General features: G+C 35.8%; 1 protein-coding gene across 2 annotated transcripts; it reads left to right on the top strand.

The window, feature by feature from the left end:
- Window positions 1-9,687: 9,687 nt before the first annotated feature.
- Window positions 9,688-21,455, top strand: LOC149243035 (uncharacterized). Of its 2 annotated transcripts, XR_016245761.1 has the most exons (4): window positions 9,688-9,746; window positions 20,622-20,708; window positions 20,802-20,894; window positions 21,067-21,454. XR_016245761.1 is itself a non-coding variant. In XM_089367751.1 (3 exons), the coding sequence occupies exons 1-3, from the start codon at window positions 20,580-20,582 to the stop codon at window positions 21,250-21,252; spliced, it is 408 nt and encodes a 135-aa protein (XP_089223877.1). In that variant the 5' UTR covers window positions 20,275-20,579; the 3' UTR covers window positions 21,253-21,455. The 2 variants fall into 2 exon arrangements, 1 of the variants encoding a protein (XP_089223877.1); XM_089367751.1 differs by lacking the exon at window positions 9,688-9,746 and having other exon boundaries at window positions 20,275-20,708; window positions 21,067-21,455.
- The last annotated feature ends 1,157 nt before the right edge of the window (window positions 21,456-22,612 follow it).

The raw sequence follows: 22,612 nt of genomic DNA, 5'->3' as shown, positions 1-22,612 counted from the left end.
TTCCCAATTGAATGAAACATTTTGAAAGATTTTCTACAGATAAATAAAGTCCTAATATGATAATCATAACTTGACAATGTAGATTGCATGCACCCAACTAAATATGAATTTTGCATGCTTTTATTCATTGACAAATATCTCTTCCTGCTTTCTAATGAAAATTTGAAATCGATATGTTTCAAGCAATCTTTTTGGCAACATTCACTTGAAATGAGAGTGCTGATAGAACTTCTTCTCGTCAGATATTCTACTCTACCCCTTGTATAACTAGAACAGCTTGCATTGATACGATAAGGTCTGCTCCTACTCCTCTATACACACTACAACAAAACCAGCGATTAGCGTCCCTTTTTACTTCTTTTTTTGCATCTAGAGCCCATTTTTGGTGCTATTTGCATCCATTTATCAAATATGGTGCAAAACTTGACACAAAATTTGCATCAAGTTTTGCACCAAATCTTACACCAAGTTTAGCACCAGGTATTGCAATAGGTTTTGCACCACGTTTTGCACCAAATTTTATGCCAAGTTTTGTGTCATCCTTTACACCAGGTTTTGTTCCAGGTTTTGCATCAAGTTTGGCACCTAATTTTGTTTGACATACTTTTGCATCCTCATTTGCATCCACTTTTTGCACCTACACTTGCATCAACTTTTGCATCCTTTTTTGCATCCTTTTTTAAATCATTTTTTGCATCCATTTTTTCATCCATTTGTGCATCCCTTTTGCGCCAAGTTTTACATCGTGTTTTGTGTCTAGTTTTGCATAAAATTTTGCATCTACTTTTGTTGCATCCACTTTTCCCTCTTGTTTGGCATCCATATTTACATCCTCTTTTGCATCTATTATTGTACCCACTATTGCATCTAATATTTTTGTGCCACAATTAGCGCCTAGTTTGGCACCTCCTTTTGCACCCACTTTTGATTATAATTTTGCATCCACGTTTGCATCCTCATTTGCGTCTAGGTTTTCATAAACTACTACATCTATTTTTGCATCCCTTTTTGTATCCAATTTTGGACCGGGATTTGCATCGGGTTTTGTGTCTCGTTTTGCATCTACTTTTGCATCGACTTCTATTGCATCCACTTTTGCACACAATTTTGCATCCACTGATGCACCCATTTTAAATTTCACTTTTTGCATCCCTTTTTACATCTTCATTTGCATCATACTTTGATTCTTTTTTTGCATCTATCATTACATCCACTTTTGTTATGCCACAATTTGCACCATGTTTTGCACTCACTGTTGTATCCACGTTTGCTTCCAATTTTGCATCCATGTTGACATCCTCTTTTGCATCAAATATTGCATCTATTTTTGCATCCACTTTTATGTCAGGTTTATGCATTGGGTTTTGCATCTCGTTTTGTATCTACTTTTGCATCTACTTACATTATATCCATTTTTTGCATCCAATTTTGTTTTGCCTGTTGCATCAATGTTTGCTTCCACTTTTACATCCATTTTTGCATCTTATTTTGCATATTTTTTGTCTATTGTTACATCCACTTTTGTTGCACCATATCTTGCGCCTACCATTGCAACCACATTTGCTTCCACGTTTGCATCCCCTATTGCATCCACTTTTGTTTCATCCATTTTTTCATATACTTTTGTTTCCGTTGTTGCATCCACATTTGTTTCACCACAATTTGTGCCAAGTTTTACACCTACCATTGGACCCATGTTTGCTTCCACTTTTGCCTTCATGTTTGCATCCAAGTTTGCATTGACAACTGCATCTACTTTTGCATCCACTTTTGTGTCAGTTTTTTCATGTTGTTGTGCATCTACTTATGTTGTATCCACTTTTCATCCAATTTTACTTCTATTGTTGCCCCCATTTCTATGTTCACTTTTGCATCCCTTTTCCAACACTCATCATATTTTCTGCATTGATGATATTCCTTATGGCATTGACAATTATGAACAATTGATGACAATGTCAATAATATTGACAATGATGAAAATGAAGATGATGGCGATGACATGAATTGTGATTATGATGATAAAGATGATAGTGGTTACAATGACAATGATGATGATGGCAATGATTATGATGATGACGATGCTAATGACGTTGGCGAATCTTCCCAATTTTAGATGTTGTCATTGTCATAATCATAAGCATTATCTTTGGTGTCATGATCATCATTTTCATCTAGGTCATCATCAAAAACAATAATGGCATGAATGATGATGATGCATGATTACAACAATGTCGATAGAAATTACAGTAATGATGATGATGGGGATGATAAAAATGACAATGACGATGATAATGGTGGTGATGATGATCATCATCGATCATCTGTCAAAAATAGAGTTGTTATTTCTCTTACGTATATCAATGTGTCCTAAACAACCCTTTTCTAGCACTGATCACATTTTTTGGGTTGATGATATTTCTTACAACATCTACAATTATGAACAATTGCAAACAATGTCCATAATGATGATGATGATGGCATGAATGGTGATTATGATGATAATGTAATGATGGCAATAACAATGACAAGGATGATGGTGATGATGATGACAATGATTATGATAATGAGAATGACCTTACAATCTTATGGATTCGTGAACAATTACTAGTTTCAATACCATCTTCTGGATACGTATTACTATCATACTTTTTAAATTTTCTGTCTCTCTTGAGGTATCTTACTATAATGGTGTTGTCAACACTAGAAAGATATCTTGTTGTAATGGTGGTTCTAATGTTAGCACTAGCAAAGTTTAGTAGGGAGGATGCTACTACAAGAGGAATTCCTTCTAAGTGACTATGGCATTCAAAATGAGGCTTTATGGGCTGCTTGTTAACACATGTTCTCATGCTCATATAAAATTAATGTGAAAAGTTGCTTTAATTGGTTCCCATGCATAATTGATATTGATAATGGGGTGGTATAAAATTGTAATGGGCATATCCGTTAGTTAGTTATGATGGGTCAACAACATTGAAACCATCCAAGTGACATTTCACCTTGGAACAATCGTCACTCGTGCGAAAACACAAAGTTTATGTAAATGAAAGTTGTGATTGTAGTGGAATTAAAACCATCGAGAAATATCAAAGAAGACGCTGCCTACCAGTTTTGAAAGACAACCAGGGCATTGAACAACTATTTGCGTTAGGATGTAGTGAGGGAATCGAAGGAAATTTGGCAGCCCTAAGTTGCCATTACTATTGCCAATCACACATTCAATAGTAACCATAAAAGGTAGCCACATATAAACAGAACCTCGAGGTGTTGACAGTCAGAATCTATTGTAATAGCTTTGACGTATATATAGTTTTGTGTTTAGATGAGAATGAAGTGGGCTTCATCCAGGGTTCGGCTCAATCCTCGTCCATTCCATGCAGTGGTGTTTAATTCGCCAAGCAAGAGAATATTACGTGAGTGTTCAGAGTTAAATCAACAGAAATCAAGGACGTGTGATTGTCAAATTATTGCTCCTCCCTTATGATTGAGCGCTTGATGCGATGGTCATTATCCTTGGGTGATACTTTTATTCCCCATTTTCTATTGAAAAAGTAGCGTTTTTCTGTTCGATTATGATAGGATTGGATGAACGCCGGTTTGGGTGGATGTAGACCCATGTTTTTTTGTGGTGATCTTCAAATGTCTTGAGGATAAGAAAAAAATCCTTGACCAAGGTCCATGGTTTTGGGGATGAGTTGGTCTTCTAGTGAAGCCATGGTTTCCCAACTTCAATCCTCTCACTATGTTGCCGATGACTACTCTAGTATGGGTAAGATTCCCAGTTTTCCCATTCACTTTACCCATCTAGATCTCTTAGAAAAAGTGGGCAATTTTATTGGAAGATTCGTCAAAGTAGACAGGGAAAGACTTTTGAAAGGCATTTTCACCTATGTTTGCATATGTGTTTAGGTAGATCCCAATGAAGTTTTGCGAGATAAAATTGAGCTCAAGTGGATGGGAATTGTGTATTCCCAACCCCTGGACTATGAAAATACAACTTTTCGATATAGGAATTACCAACAAGATAGACACCTTCAAACTGTCTGTCCCTTTCCAACAGGGGCTTCCTCCTTACAGTCATCTAAGAACTCTAGCTGCAGTTGGAGGGATCTTAAGGAAAGAGAGGGATGGGAATTGTGTATTCCCAACCCCTGGACTATGAAAATACAACTTTTCGATATAGGAATTACCAACAAGATAGACACCTTCAAACTGTCTGTCCCTTTCCAATAGGGGCTTCCTCCTTACAGTCATCTAAGAACTCTAGCTGCAGTTGGAGGGATCTTAAGGAAAGAGAGGGATCCAAAATGTAACACCCCTCCCTTGTGTGTCAAACTTTGCAAACCTAAGCTGAGAAAAGCTAGGTATGATGTGTAATATAAAAAGTAAATACATTATTAATAAATTAATCACTTGGAAAAGTGAGACACCAAGAGATGAGATTCTTTCCAAATCACATTGGTGAATGGGAAAGGATAATTCTTTCATGGTAAAGCTTCTCGATTTAATTCTAGATAAGTTGGATGGATTGGAGATAAATATCCATTGAGAAAAACATAAAAGTTGTGCAGGAGAGAAAGGCAATCTTCTATGAGGAAAATCCTCATGGGAGAGAAAGGTGAGCTTTTATGAGATAAGCCTATGCAAATGGATAAAAAGATCCATAAAAGCGAGACACCACTAATGGAAACCATATCATGAAAGAAGGTATTAAATACCCATTGCATAGATCAATTGGAGGCGGTTGATCCATGGCAAGAACCTCGACTCGGTGGTGAACTGAAGAGTCATTTCTAGGTTGGGTAGCGGTGCTCTGTTTTCCAAGTGTCGTTCTCTCTTTTGATCTAGTTTGACTCACTTGCGTGGATTGTTCTGTATGTTGGTTTCTTACCCTCTATGTTATAAATTCCTTAGCATATGAGAGAATTTGCTTGAGTTTTAAATGCACTGCATGTGGCGTTAATGAGATGATTTTATGGATGCACATAAATGAAATTCTAATTACAGTCACAGTATGTGGATCTTATGTAGAATTGGTGTTAACCTGTCTTTTGTTAAGATAGTGAATAGTCGTGCTTGAGCCGCTATGCAAATTTGTTAACTGTGGTTAAGGCTCCACTGTATAAACTATGGTACAAGTTATTTGTGCTATGCATCCAATGCTGCACTTCTGATTAATTGTGCATAATCCCTAAGATACACATGTTAACGTGTCATGCAACTGTGGCAGATGGATTATTGATTATGTATGATAAATGATTTTGTTTTGAAACGGTAGAGCCTATGGTTCGGGTTATCTAATATATGCATTATGCATTATAGGATGAATTGCATCCATTGAGGTGTTCTAATTATTTATTCGTATTGCATAAGATATATGTCGGTGGTACTTTCGGCCATGACAATAGGAATATGAACATGCTATATGGCAAAACTAGTTATTGTAAATGGATGACTTGATCTCCATAAATGTTGGATTGAATCCTCAAATGAGGGATACTCGAATGCGGGATATTGAATAATATTGATTGATTCCTCCTCTGTGATGTGATGTAGGCATGGGTAGAAGTGCTTGTGTTAGCTTTGTTATGAGGTAGTTGTATATGAACGCGTGTGACAACCATTACATCTAAATTTATTACAAGCTAAAATTAGTAAAGGAAACCAATATGTTGCCTTTAATACTGTGGCTAGGAGGTGTCTACTGAAAGAGGACCCAAAGTTGATCATAATTCATGGAACAAGGTACCAATCAACCTTGAGCACAATGCAAGAATAGGATGAAAACCTTAAGCATGACCACCAACTCATCGAATGGCCTTGAGGCTGCAATATGCAAGAAGAGGATGAAAAACATTGACTTTGAAAGCTTTTACAACTAGAGAACCTTAAAACCCCAACTCCCTCCTTAGGACAAGTGTATTTGAGTTTACCAAGAGTTGGCTTCCAACACACCCAACGCTCAATGCCAAACATGACATGGTACACTAAAACACAAAGACCGTAAAACCTTTCAACATATCGACAAAGTACACATTCTTCCTTGAAATACACATTCTAAGGAAACCCACAAATGACTTCTCCTCATTTTGAGGATGGTACCGAAGTTAAATTGGATTGCATAGGGATTTCTTAACACAGGGTTCAAAATTATTACAACAATATACTCATTAATCACTAAATATGTCATTTGTAGGAATTGCAGTTAGGTGGGGAGGATAACACTCCTATCCATTTTTAAAGCTACACCCAATTAATAAGTTCTCCATGTGCCACAATAAATGCAATTTTTATGACTATAGTGACACATCCCTCGAGATTTCCTTCCACACCAACACTTTTATCCATGAACTAAAGAGTGACTATTTCATTATTATATTATACATACATGTTAATATAAGCATTAAAATTTGTATTCCTTTGTAAAAAATGCTAGTCCAAGAGATACATTTGATCACCTTGTCTTGTATCCAATATCCAATGTTGACCCCTATATCCTTAGATCTAGAGTGAAGGTTTCATTTCTAATGTTGTGTTTGAGCTTAAATTCTAATTAAATATTTGGGTTAGCCAAGGTCATTACTTAACTTCATGGCTTTGCAATATACAATGTATCATATTTTTTTTAAGTTCAATTGGTGAGATATGTCTGGGGGATTGAACTTTCGATCACTTGGATACACAAGGGCTTGCCAACATGCTTTTTTCCAATTGTGCTACTACCCTCAGAAAATATACAATGTATCATATTAACATCCACTTAAACCAAATTGACTTTTGGGACACATGTCTCTTTGATGATGAAGGGAATCCAATTATGTGATGTCAAACACATTCCCTCACAAACACTCACAAAGACCCTACACTTTTTAGGGTTCGAACCTAGGTTGTCTGTTATGAAACCAACTCACAAAAAGATAGAAAAGATAGATCAACAACTTAGAAATCAGCCTCTTCGAGGGGGCAACCTCCTTTACATTACACAAAAGAACAATTATTGGATGATACAAATGACAAAGCATCATTTCTATATATAGGAGTCTAAGGGGTCACAATATAATCAAAGTCAACATAACAATAATAATATAAGGGCACAAAAATAACAATAGTGGGCTTCTATGGGGCACAATAATAACAATATGGGGACAATAAGGGCACAACAATAACAGTAAGGGCCACAATGACACTAGTAATGGGGGAATCACTAGTGTTATAGGGACCTAACATTGTCTATATGGAAACACTGTATAATTTTGAATTTATTTATTGTAGATTTGTACATAGATGGATATTCCTTTCTTTGCATTTATCTTTTAGACTTCTTGCTTTCACCAATTGATTTAGAGCTTATGGAGTCTCAAGTAGCACCAATCCCCTTGCTTATATTGGATTGAATAACATGATTTCTCTTTTGAAATCCATAATATCTCATTCACATGCTTCCTATTTCTCCCATAAGACTTTAGCACAGACTCCATGATCATGTTTGTGTCCCTCTTAATAACGCACTCCTTGGAAGGGGCCATAAAATCTTTTATTAGGACTAAACTTGGATGTCTCTTCTTTCTTGCCCTTTGATTCTTCATTCAATCATACCACCCATCAACTTGTTATTTTTCCATTTTTCTTATAATGACCTTTGTTGTTGGGAAGGTGCCTTTCAAGTATTTTGTCTTTGCATATAGATACACATAAAGTATCATTATTTTAATCTAATGGACGTGGTTGTTAAAATCACCAATATTTAATTAAATATGCATTGTTATACCTTTGCTCAAGTCAACTTCAATTCAAATTCTAACACATGTGTGTATACCCTTCCTTGCTTAGTTTGTATATTGTTGTAAGTCCCCAATATATTTATGTTGGCTTTTGAAAGATCATCTCATCCCAAAATAAGTAGGGGGGATTCAATATTCAAATCCAGAGTGGGGTTGAAGAAATGGATATTGAAGATGGATTCAATTATAGAAACTATCTTTTGAAAAAAGGTTAGTTTTGCCCCAAAAAGAAAGTCCCTCCTTTGAGACCTTGCCACAACTTCCATAGTTGTGAAATTTTACAATAATAGAACCTCTAGAGTAGAGGTTTACCATATACTTAGAACTTAGGTTGGAATTGATTTGATTCTTGAACTCTTTAGATGATGACTAGAGATCATTAAATACATAGTTTGAAGCGTTTTCTTGTAGTTATTAATGAACTTGTTAACCATCCATAGATGAATACTTCCCTTGCACATGTGCTTGATTTTGTCAATAATGAAAGAATCCTACTATGTTTTTGGTATATTCGACAAGACTACATCTTTAAAATAAAGAAGATTCAATTCTTAATGCTTTGCAATCCTGTAAGAGGGAGGGACAATCGAAGTCACGCAGGAGGAGGTATTCCCTTTGTTTAGCGAAACTCTACATAGATAAAGCACTAAATGCAAGATTAACCCCTTGTTTATGTGATAATTAGGGAATATATATCTATTCTCTCAAAGATTAGTCTTATATATTCAAAAAGAATTTCTCATTTATTCTAAATAACACTTAACATTGTTTATAGAATAATTTCTCACCATTACAATCACAATAATCATTTTTCAAGGCAAAAACTACATCAAAACTTTTTGAATATGCAAGTAGATAATCTCCACAAATGAAGATGAAAACATATTTTAAGCATGTTTAAAGTGGATTAAACTATAATAATAAAAGACACAACAAAAATCTTGATACAATAATAGCTCAAATAATTATCTTTAACAAAAATCTATTAAAAATTACTATAAAATTATAAAATGAAATTAACATTAATAAATAATCAATTAATTTATATAAAATCCCAATTTAATAATGAATAATTACTTAATTCTTTAAGTTCCACTTCAAAGAAAGCATTGACACATCAGCTAGAGAAGGGTGCATTATTGTTTTTGGAGTAAGAGAAGGGTGCATTATTGTTTCGGAGTTCTATGTCCGTCGCATCAATATTTTATTTGATGTGCCCAATTATTTTTCCAAAGTAAAACTATTATTCAGCTTAAATAATAGAATGTATAATATTTCAAATTCTATAAAATGTATAATATTTCAAATTCTTTCAAAATCCGTTTTACTAAAACACAAATATATGGCCGTCGATGACATGATCGGACGGTAGATATTCTATCCCGCCTTTAAATTCAAATCCTCTTGGTAGTTTGGCGCCATTGCGCGTATCCCTCTCAACGAGCTCAGTAGCTCGCATATGAACAATCATGGTTTGCAATCGCATAAACATTGCCCCAGAATCGATCCACGAGCCACCAGATCTCTCTCTGCACGACTTCCAACAGTTCATCTGCGTTTCTTCGTGGTCAAAATGATTTCTTTGTTTCTTGATACAGTTCATCTGCGTTTCTTTGTTTTCTTTAGCACCGGCTGAAGGGGAGAACTTTTGCCACATTCCGGGGTCATCTCTGTTCATTATAGAAGGAGGTCTTGTAACCTGCTCCAAACTGCCAGTTTCTCTCTTTGAAAGTTTGTATTGAAAACCAGTGATGGGTCGAAGGTTTACTCATATGAAGGATGCAGAAAATGAGAGTCCTTTAGTGAGTCCATGAAAAAGGCTTGGCGAAGATTTGGGGAAAAATGATACCTGCAGCAGAGCCAACAAAGTTCCAAAATTAGAGCCAACCTCACCAATTAAAATCCGCAAACAACCTGGAATCCTATCTTTAGGACGAGATTGTTTGAAGCACCCCGAAAACTCAAGTATGTTATTACTATGCTACCTTTCTATAGACTGGAATTATTTCTTTTATTGTTGCAATATCCGTGATATAGTCCTGGTTCAAGCAATTGAAAGATAGACTTGATTTTTCTTCTAGTTGATTATGAGACTCTGTACTCAAGGTCATAAGAAAAAAAAATCCAAAACTTTTTAGCTAGTGAAGTATAAGTTCCTGAAAGTTAAATAGTAACTATCTCTATCCAATTACCCACTGTGTAGGCAGGCATATCATTGATTTTAGCAAGCCTTAGCATTTTCCTGTCTACCTGGATAAGGAAGCAAAATACAAACGAATAACTATCTTATCCCTGGTTGAACAGGACAGGTAAAAACCATTGTTTCCTTAAATTAGTTTCATCTTTTACCCCTATAATAAGTTATTGTGTCAGGTTTCTGAACTCTTCCCTGACACACATGAAAGTCACATGCAGTTTCAACAATGGTATTGATAAATTATAACAAATTCTTGTACAAGAACATTCTTATAGTCATTGCCTCTCAATGCCAAGCAGATGTTGCAATGAGAATTTTGTCCAACCATCCAAAATAGTAAATACATAGCTCCTCCTTCTTCCTTAGTCTTATAGCTATTGCAATATGATTAACAGAGCAAAGATTTAACCGTGTCCTTAACATTAGCACTGAGATGATATACACTAAATCCTGCCATAGTCACTCTAGCTCTCTATTTTCTTGTAACTTCATACCTCTCAATCCTTTCTTCTCCCTCACAAGCAATTATGTTCACTGTGTCTCAGGCAAGGCATTGTTTTTCAACATTCATACGATTTCTGCTATCCCTTTTAAGTGTAGCATCTAGCGACTCAAACACTGATGAGTAATAGTTTAATGCTTCCATGGACTGGGGGATGAAAGGTGTATTATTAGTGTTAACCTCTTGTTTTATGATCAGAAAGTAGAATGTCATGCTTGGAGGCCTTTTTTAACATATTGTTATTCGGTAACCATAAACTGCTATTCACAAAAACCAGGTATCATAATTTCTTTAATTTCAACTTGTTTCTCTTATTGGGGACAATGAAATGTACTGTCTTGCAATCTCTCTCACATGCAAATGAGCTAGCAGGTTTTCTTGAAATACAATTAAGAAACTGCTGCAAAATTAGCAAATTAACTCCATAAGATTCCCCCACAAGACAATGTTGTTGCTTGCCCCTTGTCATAGTTAGTTGCTTGGAGTCCACAAAATACTCCCACCTCCTTTAAGAATTCAATTCATCTCCAATCATTCGCTGCTTCTGTGGGGAAGGGTGCATTCTTCTTGTTACCTCTCAAATTGTATGTAATGATAAGAGCCCTAATCCACAATGTACAACTTCAGGGAACTGTTAGGATGGTCACCACCTTCACCTCAACAACCTATCCTCTTCACTTTAGGCTGGCTCTCCTTTGGCTCAAGGGGATATACCTAATACTATTAATAAGACAAAGAAATGAGGCACAAGGTGAAGTTGAGAGAAGCCTTAGTAAAATAGAGTTTTGGAGTTTTTAGGGTTTTAGAATAAGTGATGGAAGGAGAATCAAATGGCTTATGAGGTCAAGAAGAAACTCTTCGGAGAAGTGGCTTATTTCCTTCAAGGATTAGGGGTTTGAGACTAGAGTCTAGAACCAAAAGGAAAGAGTGATCCCTCACTCAATGAAGAATAAAAATGAATATCAAGGTCTACAAGAAGGGAACTTTCAATGGAAAACCTTCACCAACAAGATCAAATATGTTTTGATAAATGTACTTAATACTTCTTACTAGGGAACCAAAGGAAAAACATAGCAAGGTGCCAAATAATCACCAAATCAACAAAGGAATAATGCAGAAGAAAAACCCTAAAACATCTCCCTTCCAAGTGGTAACTTACCCCCTAAATGGATTGATCTTGAAGTCTTGTAGAAGACGAGCATTTCATCATTAATCTGTATGCACCAAAATTCAAATAATAACCAAGAAAGAGAAGCTTCAAGAATTGAAAACAATCATCCACAAAAAAAGAATCCCTTACACCATAAATGCTCCAAGAAAGATATGTCAATTAAGTTCCAAGGAGTGAGAGCTACAAAAATCCAACCATGAGTGAAATTGAGGAAGTGCATCTCTTTACACATGAGATTGACCTCCTCATCAACAAACACATCATTGACAATAAAACCAAATAAAATGCTCAAGGGAGCTTATTTTTGTTACACTACTGCTCAAGTGAACTTATTCATTTTCCTACCCACTGTAGCATGTACAAAATGCAGCTACTAGGTGAAGTCAGTGATCCGATGCAGCCACCTTAACATCTTGGAAGCACAATGCCCCTTCCCTCAGTGCTTAGTCATCATGGAAAACAGGGAGACATCAAACTCTGAATGGTTACAAGTTGGAATCTCTGTCAATGCCTCTCTGGGAATGAATTTGGATGCCTGCAAATGAAGTATGTCATGAAGGGGCTGTAACTTTGGACATGTTCTGCTACATGATATATCTACCCATCCCTGCAAAGGACTGTTATAATTGTTGTCAAACCATAAGGTGTTTTCTTGGCTCTTGAGCATCTCTTCCGAGAAAACAATATCCCCCTTTACTGCATGTTTTTGGATTCTGGTTTTAAGACTATATGAAAAAGTACAAGACTGTTGTATTTTTGAGTCTTGCACAGATTCAGCAGTTTGCATGTCAAGGCCATATTATCAGTTCTGCACTCTTTTGTTCCCTTTGGACACAAATCACTGTTCTTTTGCAAGGCATTCCTGGAACAAATTTCAACAATGTGGTGATCCATATGACCAATTGGTGTGTTCTTCTGCCTTACAAGAGAATCAATTTTATTTTCTAAAGTATGCCAAAGAATGGCACCAATGTCATTCTCAGGGCATCTTCAAGCATGTATTCTTGAGTAGGGCATTGATACATCCTCGAAGGACTGTCCCCAAAAACTATCTGAAAAATGAATACAACATTTACTATAATAGCTACAAGTTGATACTTTCCAGGAATGGTTATTACCTTGTTCAATCTACCACATACATCTTTTTTATTGTCATTTTCTATCATGGTGTATACATTTTTTTCAACAATTTTGAAGTGTGCCCTGCCTTCAATGCAATGTTGGTTCCAGGAAGGAATATAATCACTGTCGAACTACCATGACTGCCATTTAATGATATCAGGCCTGTTTCTTCAAAATCTAGCAAGCTCTCACAAGGCAAAGGCCAGACATTAATAGAACAATGAGGTGCATTTCCATTGTCACCTCAGCAATCCTCCTTCTGCTTTTTAGTGGAATTATACCACACAGGAGGCTTCCCAATTTTCACCTAAATGATATTCTAAGTTATATGGATCAAGGTGATATATCAGATGAATCAAAGCTAAGTAAAGGTACTTTCAATGGACAAGGACACAATTGTCTATGTGTAGGAGCAGTGTACCATATACAAAGCCCTAGAGAGGTACTTGTGACCTAGGGTTACATCGTGTAGATCAACAAAGGAATGCCTAGGTATACAAATACCAAGAAAAGGTTTTCAAATAAGAAAAGGCACACCTTCGATTTAAGACCCAAGTTGAAGCCTTAGCCAAAGTTAGGATTTAGCTAGGGCACAAATTGCCTAGGGTAGACTGTTGGGCAAAATTCAAGCATGAAGAGAGCTAGATTTTGAGTGCCAAGGATCAATCAAGTTTAACTCAAGCTACTAAAGCCTCAATGTCTATCCAATAGGAGACCCTTGTTGAATTTGACCCTATGCCCTAGCCCTAGCGGCCTGCTTTAAAGGACTTCAAAAAATAGAAGAGGAGATAAGATGAAAGTTTTTATGATTTTTGATCACCAAAAGGATTCCTAGTGCCTTTTCCTACCTGGGTGATGTAGTCTATAGGGCTAAATTTAAGATAAATTAAATTTATGCTTGGAGTAAGAGGGAAAACCCTAGTTTTCACTTGATAAACCCTAGCTATCTTTTTAATGGGGGGGAAATTAAATAGATGAAAGCTCTCTAGGAGGTCCTTTATGGTATTCAAGGTTTAGCATGCAATAATCAAGCAAGATTTCCATATAAGATATGCATGTAGAGATGGAATAAGAAAAACCCTAGCATAATTTTATCACATGAAAAACAATAAAAATCTGCAATTACACTTAAATTCTTCCAAGAAATAGCCTTCTTTCAATCCCAAAAAGACACCTCCAAGACACAAATCATTCGCCAATAGCAATGGGTCCAAAAAGATCACATCTCCACAAGTAGCGAGTTGCATCTAGGCTAAGTAGAGCTTTATAAAAGAGGTTGAAATCCACAAGTGATGATGATAAACAAGGGAGTGATCCTCTATTTATGTGAGGTCAATCACTTCCATTAGTTTTCCTAAAAGCCTTATAAGAAACTTAATTTTGAGTGGGCTTGAAGTAAATGGGCTACCAAGCCAACTCAATAGTTCAATACAAAAAAATAAGCCACTAATGCTCGCATGCATGGGTTGAAACTCTTCCCAAGCATGATGTTATTCCCTTTTAGGGGTAATAAAGCTCCAAAAATACAAAACAAGGGCTAGATGCATCTCCAACCATCATAATCAATCATGAATTGAGGTTGAGTCATCAAATCAAGCCTTAAAACATCTCCCTTTATTTTCCTCCCTTCCTATGGATTATAATTGATAATCTAATATTTTTTAACTTCATTTGATTCTCTGAAGTTGATTCCCTTCCTCCATTTTCATTAAAATCATCATGTTATAAGGCAAAAGGGCATACCTTTATATGAAATTTTGCCAGCAAAGAGTCCAAAATTAAATTTTGGACAATTAAATTATCATGCAACTAAGCAACATTGCTTTTTAACAATACTCTTGGTTCAACATTTTTTGACAATGGTCTTGGTTCAGTACTTTCTTACGAGCAGAGCCCTCTCCATTCCTTCAAGCAAGAGTGGTCTCCTTGGAAAAACAATAAATCTGACCATTTCAATTTTTTCATAATGTAATACCTTGTACTGGATATCTTTGGTTTATGCCTTCTAAAATCTTGGATACCTCATCAATTTTTCCCTTAGAGAAACACTGTTTTACAGAGTCAAAAAGTTAGTTTCACAACCTCTTCTAATTATTTTGCCTTCTAATTGTAATGATTTTTCCACTTCACTGGTCTGAAATAGAGCAGACATTACTTCTGTGTATACTTTAACATGTACAGAGGATTTACAATCTATCACTTCTTCAAGAACTTTTTATGCCTCAATTTTTTTTCCTACCTTCCCAAGATGATGCATGCCATAGATAAAACTTGCATGACTTGGAACAACACGTTCCCTAAGCATTTTGTTCAGTATCTGGGCAGCGGCTTGAACTTTCTCTGATTTGCAGCAAGCTTTGATGAGTGAATAGTACAGAGCATCCTCCTACAACATGGCATAGAGCAAAATATGCTTAACAGAAGTAGTCATTCACATCAATAGCAGGAAAACCATCCTGATGTGTTTCCAACAAAACATTATCTTGTGATACCCTACACACCACCATATTGGGTAAAAATGTAAAACTAGCATGTGTACCCCCAATGCCAACATTTTTTTCAAGAAGTTCCAAACCATAGCAGACAAGACTCTAGATACTAAAATGACAAGAAAAGTTTACAAAACTTTGAGAATTGTCAAGCCTGTTTCAGACTCTCAGATATCTAGTGGGCTATGCCTGTCCATGAATGCACGTGAGAGACCAATAATATACAAGAAGGCAATGAAACAATCACAAAAGCACCTACACTAAAAATTCCATTCTGGAAAGAAGGAAAAGACTCACTAAGGATACCAAGGGGTGCAAAATTCTAGATGTGAGGAATAGCAGTTACTGAGGAATACGGTTCATCTATTCTTACTGTTACAGATAATGCATTTACCAGATTGACTCAAGGTCTATTTCCTAGTGTCATGGAACACTGTGTTTTGATGATGGCTTTTGGTCTTGTTCCCATGGAACTGTAGTTGCATCTGGCTTAATCAATATGAAAGGGCTGCCCTGTGCGCGATTAGGAAGAAGTTTCCTTTCTTTCTCCTCTGGGTTATGTTTCAAAATTATAACCATCAGCTATCGGCATGTTGAAGGGATCACACACCTTTCAAGCAGAGCCCATTTTTCTGCAGGATTGTCCATAGGCATTGTTGCAGGTAACACCCCTTCATACAGAAGCCAGTTTTCCACAGAAGAATGGTGGCTGTTCAGTGACTCAGGGCCTCTCTGTGCAGTCACAAGTAGTATCAGCATTATAACATATCCTTTCAGAATTCAAGTATATCTTCTCACTGGAAAGCAAAACAACCTCACTTCAGAAACAACAAACAGTGTAGATTAGGGTGAAATTTGTGATCTATGATCTTCCTGATATATGTCATTCCCTTTCTAATCTTGATGACATTTTACAGGTCTGTATGAGCAGAAAGAATTCTCTCAGTGCTTAATCATTTTGAATTTTTATGGCTTCTCATGTTGGTCCCCATGTGAGTATCAGTTAATACTGCTGTCAAATTGTATAAAACAGATAGACAGGAGGACTGAACACAGAAGGTCTACATAAACCAGTTTTGCAGTGCTTCCTTTTGCTATTCATAAACAACTTGCACTGTGGGAATGTACTACCTGCAAGGTTGCGTTGTTTGTTTCATGAAAGGCTGGCCGCTAAATGGCATTGGGAGCCCAGTTGTTTACTTTCCAAGTTAGTCATTCCTATCAGATTTACTTTGGCTAAATATCGTAAGTTAACACCCCATCTTTTGTGTCATATGAAGTTGAAGTTGAATCTTTAGAGTAACAATATTCTCCAAGCTTGTTTCTTTTGTTCAGCAAAATAGATTTCTAAGTTTATTGTTCTTTGTGTCACTGGCCCATAGTAAGGTTGCTTATTTAAATAATTTATTCAAATTATCATTTCTGTTATTAAACAAAAAATATTGTATAGCCCAGAATTGGGCCCACTGGAGTTCATTCCCCTGTTAGGTCAACATAAAACCTTTGTTGCATAGATCAATGGGCCATGCAACATTGGGCATATCATTTTTTAAATTTCAATAAAAAAAAATTATTTGAAAATTAAATTTTTAATATAGTTTTTTATGAAGAACCCAAAGAACCCGAAGAACCCAAAGAACCCAACCCGAAGAACCCGAAGAACCCAAGAACCCAAGCACACGAAGAACCCGAAGAACCCGAAGAACCGAAGAACCGAAGAACCCGAAGAACCCAAGAACCCGTTAAAGGAAAAGAACCCAATTTTTTTTTTTGAAGAACCCGGTTCTTCATGGAAGAACCTGGTTCTTCTGGGTTTGTCTGGGAAGAACCCGTACCCGAATCCGGTACTTGGGTGCGGGAACCCGGGACGGGTTCGAGAACCCTACCCCCGGGTGCGGGTACCCATGCAACACAAATTTTCATGGATATAACTTAATATAACTTTCTTATGTAGAAAACATGGCTTATCTTAGGCTTAACCATGCATATAAAATACCACCTATCATCTTCATTGAAAAAAGAATGGCGTCTTTGTTCATAAATATCAGTGATTAATCATAGGAATGGCTATTATTCTCTATCAAACAAAATCAAGGACTAAGTAATGAAGATCTTGGTCGACAACAAAACTTATGATTATTAACTTCACATTAAAATTCACTTCATCTCTGCCACCTTCAAGGAAATATTTGTTATCCATCACCATATTGATGTTGTGACTTGGTCCTTGAAAAACATTCAGCATGTTTGATTCATGGAAACCTTCAAGTTAGACAGTATATGTCATGCTAACTTGCAAGAGATTGGTGTGAGGTACATTGAGGCTTGCAGGGCCTGCCCTGCAGTTTGCCCTCATGAAAGCATAGAAGTAGATTATAACTAGTTTCTTAGGAAACCATGAATCCTTTCTAGCCTTGACATCTCCGTGACCAACAAGATATACAACTCCTGATAATTCAGAACACTTCCATAGTTCCAAATGTACATCACAAGAAGGAAGCAGGTGGCAAAAACCATTTATCCAACCATTTTCCCCCACTTTCATCAAAACTGCAGAAAAATAAATTAGCTCAGTTGATCCAAATAGAACAGGAAATCCAATCGCAAGGAATATATTTTTTGCCCATATAAGAACCATGACAAGAGTCACTAGGCTTGTAGTCACCATAATCATCTCTACCTTTGCAATGTCATATGCATTTAATATCTCGACCGTGCTCTTAAAACAATCACATACCAAGACACACATTATCATTAGAACCCAGTTGATGACAAGAATGTAGATCTGACCCATGAACCGTCGGGATGTGTGAATTATTTTCAATCTGGGAAAGCATCCTAGGGCCATGGACATTTTAATAGATGAAATTGTTGTTGAGATCATTGCCTGGCTTGCAATCATGGCAACAACACTAGCTATCACGAAGACTGGCCAGATAAAACCATCTGGAATTGAAGCAGAGAATACGTTCTCCACCACAGAGGGATGCTTCATAAGATATGCAACTTGATCCATGTAAGCCAATAGTAGGCATGGGAATACTACACATGTGAAGGCTATCTGGATGGATCTTACTGAGAAGTGACCCAAATCAGCAAACATAGCTTCAGCTCCTATTATGCATAACATGCAACCTCCTAGGGACATCCATGCTTTGATAATGTTCCTCTTGAACAAGTAATAGATATAAACAGGATTGAATGCCCTTAAAATTGTCATGTCATGTTAAATAATATTGTAAAGTAAAAAAGAACCAATAGAGAAAAACCATATCATGAGTGCCAGAGAAAATGTCATGCCTATTTTGCTTGTACCAAACTGTTTTATGCTGAACAAGATCACCAGGAATATGATTGAGACAATGACCACTGTGTCTTCCGTAAAGCTAGATATTTCATCTTGCATGCCACTAACAACAGACATGACTGATATTGCAGGTGTAAGTATGCCATCCCCAATTACCATGGAAGTACCCATGAGAAACAAGAGTAGCAGTAGGGTCTTCAATTTTATACTTCTCTAAAGGATTTCTTTGATTCTTAATCATCTTTCCAGTTTCGGGGTGGGAAACTTGAGCTTGAAACTGGAATTTTTTTCATCTGATGGTTGCTAGTTGGGGAGCAGATTGACCTTCGCATATGTGCAAATCAAAGAGTACAAGGAAAATGTCCCCCCTTCACCACTGTCATTGGCTTTGAGCATAATGAACACCTATTTAGCCAAAGGGATGAGGGCTATTGTGTACATCACTAAAGCTAATGCACCCAAAACATCTTCCTCTCCTTTGGTACGAGCTTGGATGAATACACTAGTGAAAACATACAAGGAGTTGGTACCCATATCTCCATAGACCACTCCAAGTGTTTGGAATTCCAAGTCGAGCGTCCGTCCTAATGAAAGGTCCTTATCATGGCCCTTATGAACACCGGGCACGTCCATGGCCTCCACATCAAAGGAATCCACTCACTTAGTCTTCAGAACGAGCCCATGCCTCATTTTGTGTCATGTCTGATCATCGTCAACAAACCACCTTGGGGATTACCCTTCCATTTCACTGCCATCAACCGACCTGGACTCTGATGACAACAAAGACATTGAGCCCTCACTGATCCCATCCCTGTCTTTCTCATCCTAGACATTGATATGATAATGGGGTTGACAATGACAAGAATGATACACAAAAGAGAAATCAATAAAAACTTAGTTGAATCCCCACAACTGTTTATAAAAAAAGCACAAGTTTATCATCCAAAGAAGCAATTTCTGCATTCAAAGACCACAATCCTCAATCTCATAATTTTATCATCCATAGAAACAACTCCTGCATTCAAATCCCATAATCCAGAAAAAGAAAGAGCTCAATCTCTTCGACCCACATCGTAACATCGCATCCCACATCCAGATTTCCATTGAAATCTTGAAAATCCTCATACCCAAATGATTTTTTGCAGTGACTTCTATGAATACATTACCATCCTTCGATCAGAGCGTTTTTGTTAAAGAAGAAACATATTATATATCTTCAAGGAGAAACATATAATGGTAATGCAAAGTTCTAAAAGGTATGTGATCCTTAGGCTTATTGGAGAGTATATAAAAAATTTCACACCTTTTTATGAGATATGGGAGGAAAACATGTTAAAGATTTTTAATAAATATAAAATTTCTAAAATGATGCTAGTTACGTGTGATTCTTTTTTCATTGTTTGTGATTATGAAAAATGAAACTCAATGTTTTTTCATTAGTGCACACATATTTCATTATATAATTGCATATAGAAAAATCATTCCAGAGCCGATAACAATAAAAGTGAAGAATTTATGGTCCAACGTTATATTTAAGGGAGATGTTTAAGGATGACGTTTGAATTTTGTTTTTCATTTTAAGACATTTGGAGCAAATATTAGGAAGGACTTTGAGAGAGGATTGTCCTTGATTTTCGAAAATGGAGTTGTTCCTTTCCAGCCATATGCCCCAAGTGACCATCAAAGGGAGAGCTCATAAGTTTTTTGGATGTTTTCTTTATAGCCATTTTTTTACACATATCCATAGAGTCCCCATGCCATTGATGTGAATTACTTGTTCGGTTTTTTTTAACCAAAATTTTTAACCAAACAAGAAAAATTAAAAAAATGCCTCAAGATCAAAGACTGAAACAAAGACCTATTGACATACCTTTTAAAGTATGGAAAGAACTTGTAAAATCATATGAGAAGTTGGATGCACAAAGAAAAGCCGGCAATGAGATTATTCAGGTATTGAATTTTTCATTAAACATTATTTAGAATGTATTAATACTTATAAGTATCTTAGACATGTATTTGTGTGAAAATAAATTGAATTGGTTTATGTTTAAGGACAAGGCATCCAAGGCGAGGTTAACCAAGACAAAAGTCACTCATCGTAGTGGCCAGAAAGGTTTAAAAGCACTGATAACAACCTTTGTAAGTATATTAAACATGTGATATTTTTTTAATAAATTTTGTACTAGAAGAAAGTCATTGTTATCTAATTTCTCCCTATTTACTGATTGATAGGAACTAAAATATGGAAGACCTCCAAATCATTTGGAAAAGGAGGTGCTGCAGCAAAAGAGATGGGTTGAATTTGTTGTTTGGATGGACTCTATGGTATGTAATCTTAGTTGGATTTCCAATATACTTTTAAACCATATTTTCATTTTATTTTTTAGTACTATTAGATATTATATCTTACCTCATTTTATGGTTAACATTGTATAACAAAAACATGCGTTGTGTTATGTAATTAATACTAACATGTAATATTGATTTTTTTTGTCAGAATGCTATAGGTAATGATTGCCAAGACGATGATCCAAATTATGTTCAACATATATCAGGAGATGATGAGGATGAGGATGAGGATGATGGTGGTGAAGGAGGAGATGATGATGATAGTTGCGGTGTTGGTGATGATGTGGATCAGAGTAATGAGGATGGTCAAGATGATCTTGGTGGTGGTAGCTAGGCATGCACATGCATTGTTTTTTATGAAGAAATTATTGTGTAGAATGACATTGTTATGTTTAGATGGGTGTTGTGAATTTACCCTATATCAATGAGACATTTTGATTTTGTAATCATACGATGAGTTTGATTTATGTATGTTGTTAATTTATCGTAGAATAACGATATTCATGAAATATTTTGATTTGTTAATCATATTTGAATTTTACTTGTTTTGATTAAAAATAATACTGATTTTATTAGTATTATGTTGCTATTTTATACATGTTTTGAAAATTGTTAATGACACATTGTTATTTTTTTGGATGGATGTTGTCAATTTCTCTTAAATTTCTTTACAAATGATTTTGAATTGTGATATCTGCTTTAATGATATTTAGAAACTATCATATATTTCACTATGAATCTATAAAGGGGGTCATATATGTAAAGAAAAATATACTCTATATAAGAAGTCAAATGCGGATGTAACCATGGATGCAAAATTGAAAGTAAAATTGGGTGTTAAACTAGGAATTAATACAAAATGCAAACAATTGACATACAAAGTGTTTTAAATTAGAAGTGAAAAATTGTACAATAGTTGACACAAAGAAGGGAACAAAACATGGCATACAAAAGGATATCAAATTGGGCAAAAACAAGGACACATAAATGGGCACCAAATTAGATGCAAAAAAAGACAACAACTAGATGTAAAATAAGATGCAAAGTTGAGCGTTAAAAAGAAGCAAAAAACGTTACAAATTAATATGCCAAATGATGATGCAAATAATGGTGTAAATTTGGGATGCAAACTTGGGTGCAAAAAAGGAAAAAAAAAAGATGTAAGAAAAGACATAAAACAAGATGCAAAATGGGGCTGAAAAAAGGTGAAACCAAGGATGCCATATTGGATGTAAAAAATGATTCCTAATCACATGCAAATTTAGGCTCGAACTCAGACACAAAATTATATGCAAATGTGGACACAAAATGAGGCAAAAAAAGATGCAAATTTGGATGGTGAAAACGATGTAAAACTAGACACCAAAAAAATGCAAAATTGGATGAAAAAGTCGGTGTAAATAATGGTGCAACATTGGACACAAGTAGACACAAAAAAATGGTGCAAAAAGGGGCATAAAATAGCTTAAAATTGGATCCAAAACTTGGTGCAAAAACAAATACAAAAGTAGACGTAAAAAATGGCTCTAAATTGAATGTACCATTAGACACAAAATAAGATGCAAAGGTGGACACAACACATGACTCAACATAAGATGCAAATATAAATGCAAATTTGGATGCTCAAAATGATGTAACATTAGATGCAAGAGATGGTGTTAAAAATGATGCAAAATTGGATGAAACAAATGACG

Source organism: Pinus tabuliformis, chromosome 8 (assembly GCF_031772625.1).
Source record: "Pinus tabuliformis cultivar Carrire ecotype Pingquan chromosome 8, CPIR1, whole genome shotgun sequence".
Lineage (NCBI taxonomy): Eukaryota > Viridiplantae > Streptophyta > Pinopsida > Pinales > Pinaceae > Pinus > Pinus tabuliformis.
This window is presented reverse-complemented; position numbering and strand designations above follow the sequence as displayed.

Coding starts and splice junctions, on each gene's coding strand:
- LOC149243035 (XM_089367751.1), top strand. CDS start 20,580: ATGTATTTGTGTGAAAATAAATTGAATTGGTTTATGTTTAAGGACAAG. Junction 20,709..20,801: donor AAGCACTGATAACAACCTTT/GTAAGTATATTA, acceptor ACTGATTGATAG/GAACTAAAATATGGAAGACC. Junction 20,895..21,066: donor TTGTTTGGATGGACTCTATG/GTATGTAATCTT, acceptor TTTTTTTGTCAG/AATGCTATAGGTAATGATTG.